The 7,225-nt window shown below is 48.3% G+C and overlaps 1 protein-coding gene across 4 annotated transcripts in view; it reads left to right on the top strand.

The window, feature by feature from the left end:
* The first annotated feature begins 1,260 nt into the window (after window positions 1-1,260).
* Window positions 1,261-7,225, top strand: part of ninl (ninein-like) — a 35,622-nt gene continuing 29,657 nt past the window's right edge. For 2 of the 4 annotated variants that reach the window (XR_015437394.1, XM_023408584.2), the window contains exons 1-3: window positions 1,262-1,492; window positions 2,932-3,028; window positions 5,592-5,794. Coding sequence is in view for 3 of the 4 variants with exons in the window: in XM_023408584.2 (XP_023264352.1) it covers window positions 1,310-1,492; window positions 2,932-3,028; window positions 5,592-5,794 (483 nt within the window). In the remaining variant the exon portion in view is untranslated. Of the gene's footprint in view, window positions 1,493-2,931; window positions 3,029-5,591; window positions 5,795-7,225 lie in introns of all 4 variants that reach the window. The other 2 variants (XM_087174604.1, XM_087174605.1) reach the window with 2 other exon arrangements.

Below are 7,225 nucleotides of genomic sequence, written 5' to 3'. Positions count from 1 at the left end.
GTCTCATCTCGTCTCATCTCGTCACGTCTCATCTCGTCTCATCTCGTCACGTTTCATCTCGTCTCATCTCGTCACGTCTCATCTCGTTACATCTCGTCTCATCTCGTCTCATCTCGTCTCATCTCGTCTCCTCTCGTCTCATCTCGTTACATCTCGTCTCATCTCTTCTCATCTCGTCACGTCTCATCTCGTTACATCTCGTTACATCTCGTCTCATCTCGTCTCATCTCGTCTCATCTCGTCACGTCTCATCTAGTCTCCTCTCGTCTCATCTCGTCACGTTTCATCTCGTCTCATCTCGTCTCATCTCGTCACGTCTCATCTCGTCTCATCTCGTCACGTTTCATCTCGTCTCATCTCGTCTCATCTCGTCACGTCTCATCTCGTCTCCTCTCGTCTCATCTCGTCACGTCTCATCTCGCCTCCTCTCGTCTCATCTCATCTCGTCACGTTTCATCTCGTCTCATCTCGTCACGTCTCATCTTGTTACATCTCGTCTCATCTCGTCTCATCTCGTCACGTCTCATCTCGTTACATCTCGTCTCATCACGTTTCATCTCGTCTCATCTCGTCTCATCTCATTACATCTCGTTACATCTTGTCTCCTCTCGTCTCATCTCTTCTCATCTCGTCTCATCTCGTCTCATCTCGTCACGTTTCATCTCGTCTCATCTCATCTCGTCACGTTTCATCTCGTCTCCTCTCATCTCATCTCGTCACATCTCGTCTCATCTCTTCTCGTCACGTTTCATCTCGTCTCCTCTCGTCTCATCTCATCTCGTCACGTTTCATCTCGTCTCATCTCATCTCGTCTCATCTCGTCTCATCTCGTCTCCTCTCGTCTCATCTCGTTACATCTCGTCTCATCTCTTCTCATCTCGTCACGTCTCATCTCGTTACATCTCGTTACATCTCGTCTCATCTCGTCTCATCTCGTCTCATCTCGTCACGTCTCATCTCGTTACATCTCGTCTCCTCTCGTTACATCTCGTCTCATCTTTTTTCATCTAGTCTCATCTTGTCACGTCTCATCTCGTCTCATCTCTTCTCACCTCGTCTCATCTCGTCTCATCTCGTCTCCTCTCGTCTCATCTCTTCTCACCTCGTCTCATCTCGTTACATCTCTTCTCATCTCGTCACGTCTCTTCTCGTCTCCTCTTGTCTCATCTCGTTTAATCTCTTCTCATCTTGTGTCTTCTCATCTTTTCTCGTCTCGCCTTGTCTCCTGAGAGTCCTCAGTGAAACTCTGCCTCAGTGTTTCCTGTGTGTTTGTTCTCCAGGTGTAGCTGTTGCAGCGTGATGCGTCGGGATGGAGGAGGCGGAGCACACTCACTACGTCGCCCAGCTGAAGGCGGAGTTCGACAGCTGCGACACGACGGCCACCGGCTTCCTGGACAGAGACGAGCTGACGGCGCTCTGCCAGAAGTTGCAGTTGGACGCTCACCTGCCGCTGCTGCTGGACACACTGCTGGGCGAACGCACCTACGCCAGGGTGAGAGACGGCGTTTCAGTCGGCCATTACTGAACTAAGACCTCCGAACTGTCACTGTGTGTTAATGCAGATAATTACCATCTTTATTTACAGAGTAAATCCACGTCACAAAGTGTTTGACACAGGCAGAAAAAAGGAGACATGACACATGAAATCAAGGAGTTTGAAAGAGAAGAAAAACAGAGAAATAAAACACTTGAGGGGAAGATCTCTGATAAAAGGGATTTAAAGGAGGTCACAGACTCAGTCGACCTGATTTCCTCTGGCAGATCGACCGACAGCAAACCCTCCGTCCCCTTTAGTTTTCAGCCTCAACAGATAAAAGACCAAATCCAGACAGAGAGATGTGGTCAGAGTAAAAGCTTTCAGCAGTGAAGCTCTGACCTCTTTAAAGTCTTTGCCTCGTCCTAACTTTGAGTTTTTAAGTTACTTCTCTGACAGGACCGTGTAGAGAGACACAGGTGGACATGCGGCAAAGAGCCTCGGCTGTCAGCTTCACTTTGATTTAAAGCAGCAGCCAGTACACGACCTGGAGTTTCCATAGCACTTTAACACAAACTCATTATCTGAATACTGTCATTAACTGGGCCTTAAAATGTCCTTGAATTAATTCATTCATTTCAATTAATGAATTCATTCATTCATTTCAATTAATTTGAATGACTTTAAGAAATGTTAATGACCAACTCTCAACATCTCTGCAGCTCTGTGGCTTTTCAGCCTCTTTTAGCTCCTAGTTTTGGAGTTCGGTGTTTTCACCTCTGTCCTCTACCTGTCTGTCCTCTACCTGTCTGTCCTCTACCTGCCTGTCCTCTACCTGTCTGACCTCAACCTGCCTGTCCTCTACCTGTCTGTCCTCTCCCTGCCTGTCCTCTACCTGTCTGTCCTCGACCTGCCTGTCCTCTACCTGTCTGTCCTCGACCTGCCTGTCCTCTACCTGTCTGTCCTCGACCTGCCTGTCCTCTACCTGTCTGTCCTCTACCTGCCTGTCCTCTACCTACCTGTCCTCTACCTGCCTGTCCTCTACCTGTCTGTCCTCGACCTGCCTGTCCTCTACCTGTCTGTCCTCTACCTGTCTGTCCTCTACCTGCCTGTCCTCTACCTGTCTGACCTCAACCTGCCTGTCCTCTACCTGTCTGTCCTCTACCTGTCTGTCCTCTACCTGTCTGTCCTCTACCTGCCTGTCCTCTACCTGTCTGTCCTCGACCTGCCTGTCCTCTACCTGCCGAGCAGCAGAGAGAAGACAGACAGTCAGAGAGCAGCTGGTGAACATGGTGGAGACCAAACACAGAGCTAAAAGAGAGGGAACTGTGCTGATGATCACATATTAGATCAATTAATAACTTAACAACCTGATAATATTTCAGACTTTGTGTTTACAGCTGTTCTGCCGGTGAATAGTTCAGTGAATACAGTAAATCTCTGTGTTTGTTCCTCAGGTGAACTTTGAGGAGTTTAAAGAAGGCTTTGTCGCCGTCCTGTCTCGCTCCCTGGACTTCAGCACATCAGAGGACGACAGCAGCTACCTGGAGCCAGGTGAGAGACATCAGGGGGTGGGATTCAAGGTTCACAATGGAAATGTTCAGACAAAGAAAATATAAGATTTTCATCTTTTTATATAAATCTTCTCTTCAGACACACACACACACACACACACACACACACACACACACACACACACACACAAACACACACAAACACACACACACACACAGACAAACACACACACATGTGACAGTGTGATAGAGAAGATCAGTATTGATTCTGTATTGATCAGTGTGGTGTTCACTGAGGATTGATAACAGTCGCAGCAGGAAGATAAGCTGCTCACTAAAGATTTATTTCAGTACTGTGAGCAAAGCAAAGTTTATTTCTGGAGCACGTCACAGACAAAAGGTTCAGATCAAACTCTTCACTTTTATTTTGATCTAAAACAAAGACAATCTGATTTATTCTGTTGTTGTTAAATGTGATAAATTATATGTAGATTATTGTTTCATTTCTTTATTGTGGTTAATGTGGGTCAGAGTTCACACTAACCTCTGGGCTGAGCAGAGGTGGATGTGTATATATGACACAATACTGAAACTTTAAAGCTCCTCCAGTGTAAAGGTGTGTGTCCATGTGTAGTGTGATTATAGATTATAGATCAGCTCTAGCTTCTATATTAATACTGTGAAAGTGTGTTGTTACTAGAGCTGCAGAGAGAAGCCTGAGAGAGGAGATGTAAAACTACACTGAGATGGTTTTTATATCTTCTGATGAATCAACACTTCAAATAAAACACAGAAGAAGAAGAAACATGGAGCTTTAAACATTTATTTGTGATTTTGAGGTTAATAAAAACCAATAAAGATCAACATTATTGATCCCAATGAAGAACAGATGCAAAGTGAAGACATATAACCTAAAAAATAGAAAACATTACATTATTTATATCAGATCAGAATTCAACAAAGAATAGAGAATAAGAAGCAAGATTATAAAGATAGATATAAAAATATGTCCTTATAGTAGGATATGAACCACTACTGTTGAGAGGTGATAGTTAAAATATACTATATGAATATATACAGAATATGGTGTCATTAAAATTGCTTTAGTCTGAAGCAACAGTAGAACAGTAGAAGTGTTGCACTCGTTTGTACCGTCAGAATCAACATCCACTACATGTAAAGTCAGGGAGCGACAACCAAAAATAAAAGGTGTGATCATATACACACAACACACAAATGATAAGAGAAGAAGAAGTTCACGTGATTCACGTCACAGCTGAGACGTTTGATGATTGTTCAACTTTCAATCACTGAGAAACAATTGGGAACATTTGATGAAGCAGTTTCAGTGTCAGCGTCAGGAAGTGTGTTAGAAACCATCAGTGTGTTGGAGGAGTCCTGGTCCTGGTCCTGGTCTCAGGCTGTGTCAGGTCCAGGTCCTGGTCCTGGTCCTGGTCTCAGGCTGTGTCAGGTCCTGGTCCTGGTCCTGGTCTCAGGCTGTGTCAGGTCCTGGTCCTGGTCTCAGGCTGTGTCAGGTCCAGGTCCTGGTCCTGGTCCTGGTCTCAGGCTGTGTCAGGTCCTGGTCCTGGTCCTGGTCCTGGTCTCAGGCTGTGTCAGGTCCTGGTCCTGGTCTCAGGCTGTGTCAGGTCCAGGTCCTGGTCCTGGTCCTGGTCTCAGGCTGTGTCAGGTCCTGGTCCTGGTCCTGGTCCTGGTCTCAGGCTGTGTCAGGTCCTGGTCCTGGTCTCAGGCTGTGTCAGGTCCAGGTCCTGGTCCTGGTCCTGGTCTCAGGCTGTGTCAGGTCCTGGTCCTGGTCCTGGTCCTGGTCTCAGGCTGTGTCAGGTCCTGGTCCTGGTCTCAGGCTGTGTCAGGTCCAGGTCCTGGTCCTGGTCCTGGTCTCAGGCTGTGTCAGGTCCTGGTCCTGGTCCTGGTCCTGGTCTCAGGCTGTGTCAGGTCCTGGTCCTGGTCTCAGGCTGTGTCAGGTCCAGGTCCTGGTCCTGGTCCTGGTCTCAGGCTGTGTCAGGTCCTGGTCCTGGTCCTGGTCCTGGTCTCAGGCTGTGTCAGGTCCTGGTCCTGGTCTCAGGCTGTGTCAGGTCCAGGTCCTGGTCCTGGTCCTGGTCTCAGGCTGTGTCAGGTCCTGGTCCTGGTCCTGGTCCTGGTCTCAGGCTGTGTCAGGTCCTGGTCCTGGTCTCAGGCTGTGTCAGGTCCAGGTCCTGGTCCTGGTCCTGGTCTCAGGCTGTGTCAGGTCCTGGTCCTGGTCCTGGTCCTGGTCTCAGGCTGTGTCAGGTCCTGGTCCTGGTCTCAGGCTGTGTAAGGTCCAGGTCCTGGTCCTGGTCCTGGTCTCAGGCTGTGTCAGGTCCTGGTCCTGGTCCTGGTCCTGGTCCTGGTCTCAGGCTATGTCAGGTCCAGGTCCTGGTCCTGGCTGTGTCAGGTCCTGGTCCTGGTCTCAGGCTGTGTCAGGTCCTGGTCCTGGTCCTGGTCTCAGGCTGTGTAAGGTCCTGGTCCTGGTCCTGGTCCTGGTCCTGGTCCTGGTCCTGGTCCTGGTAGTTTGTGACGTACATACAAGCTGTCAGTCAGTCCCTCCATCACTTTCCCGCTCTCCGCAGTCGTTCCAGAGGAGGTGAAGCCGAAGTTCGTGAAGGGGACCAAGCGCTACGGCCGACGCTCCCGTCCCGACAGTAAATATGGCGCCGCGCTGACCTGCGACTCGGAGGACTCGCCACCGTCCAGGACCGAGGCCACGGACTCGTCACCGGCCGGCGTCCGCAGAGCCAAACTGAGGCGCTCCACGTCTCTGGAGAGCGTCGAGGTGAGACCCGTTCATGATGTCCTTCCTGTTCCTCTGAGTTGTTTTCAGGTCGTCCGTCTGTCTCAGTCTCATGATATCTCAGTAACTGGAGGGAAGTTCTAATAGATTTTGGTGGTCAAAGGTCAAAGGTCAAGGTCGCAGTGCCCTCACGTTCTTGTGAATGCAAACAATAACTCATGAATTCATTCAGTCATTTTGACAAAATTTAACTCAAATATTTGATGACATTTTATACCCAAAAGGTCAAAGGTCAACATCATAATGTCCTATAAAAACACCTCTGGTCATTATTCCTCTGTGTGACTGGAGTGACTGAGACCATGTTTACTGAGGAAGCAACCAGGAGGCGGGAAATCTAGTTCAAAATAATCATCTGTGGTTTCATCGTCAGAGTGTTTACACCTGAAGCTGCAGGTAGAGACTGACTGAGCCAGTGAAGAAGAAACAGCTCCACAGTCTCAATCAGAGCCTCAAGAAGGAAGGATTAAAAACAGAAATATTCAATAAATAATCTGATTATATTGTTTATTGAAAAGTGATCACACGGAGTCACATAGAGAAAAACCAGAGGACAAACATGTTCCAAGACTGAATTTGTATTTATTTTACTTTATTTTACTTATTAGAATTCTGAATGAGGATTTCTTACCTGTGGAACAGAGACTCACCTCTCTCTGTTCCTGCTGTTGTGATGATGCTGTGACCTCTGACCTTTGACCTTACTGTTACGGCAGGTAACGGAGTCAGAGTTTATTCTCCTCAGAGACTAAGATGATGATAATGTGAAGGAAAGCAGGAGGCTCCAGCTGTGTGTTTATACACACACACACACACACACACACACACACACACACACACACACACGGTCTGAATGAAGGTTATTGTGTGCTCTGTGCTGGCTGGGTGAGGTTGGTCTCAAATATCCAGACGTGGTGAATACCTGAGGGGGGAGACGGGGGGAGGAGGTAGGGAGGAGTCGGCTGGGGGAGGTTTGGTGGTTTTGGGGGCGTTTTTCAGGAAGTGGGATTGTGAGGAATGTGTCTGCTGGCAGACGCTCGGCGCTGGACTGGCTGCAGATCAAAGATGCGTCACTCTGTTTCTCTGGGTCGGTTTGACTTTTGTTTCTGTGGAAAAGAAACTTTTCAGCTGCTGATTTCGAAAAGGTCAAAGAGTCTCTTCTCCTCTCTGCTCCTCTCTTCTCCTCTCTGCTCCTCTCTGCTCCTCTCTTCTCCTCTCTTCTCCTCTTTTCTCCTCTCTGCTCCTCTCTGCTCCTCTCTTCTCCTCTCTGCTCCTCTCTGCTCCTCTCTTCTCCTCTCTTCTCCTCTTTTCTCCTCTTTTCTCCTCTCTGCTCCTCTCTTCTCCTCTCTGCTCCTCTCTGCTCCTCTCTTCTCCTCTCTGCTCCTCTCTGCTCCTCTCTTCTCCTCTCTTCTC

This window comes from Seriola lalandi, unplaced genomic scaffold (genome assembly GCF_002814215.2).
Source record: "Seriola lalandi dorsalis isolate HSWRI2012SDOR001 ecotype SW California unplaced genomic scaffold, Sedor1 jcf7180002054368, whole genome shotgun sequence".
NCBI classification, from domain to species: domain Eukaryota; kingdom Metazoa; phylum Chordata; class Actinopteri; order Carangiformes; family Carangidae; genus Seriola; species Seriola lalandi.
The sequence above is the reverse complement of the archived record's forward strand: the minus strand, read 5'-3'. Positions and strand labels throughout refer to the sequence as shown.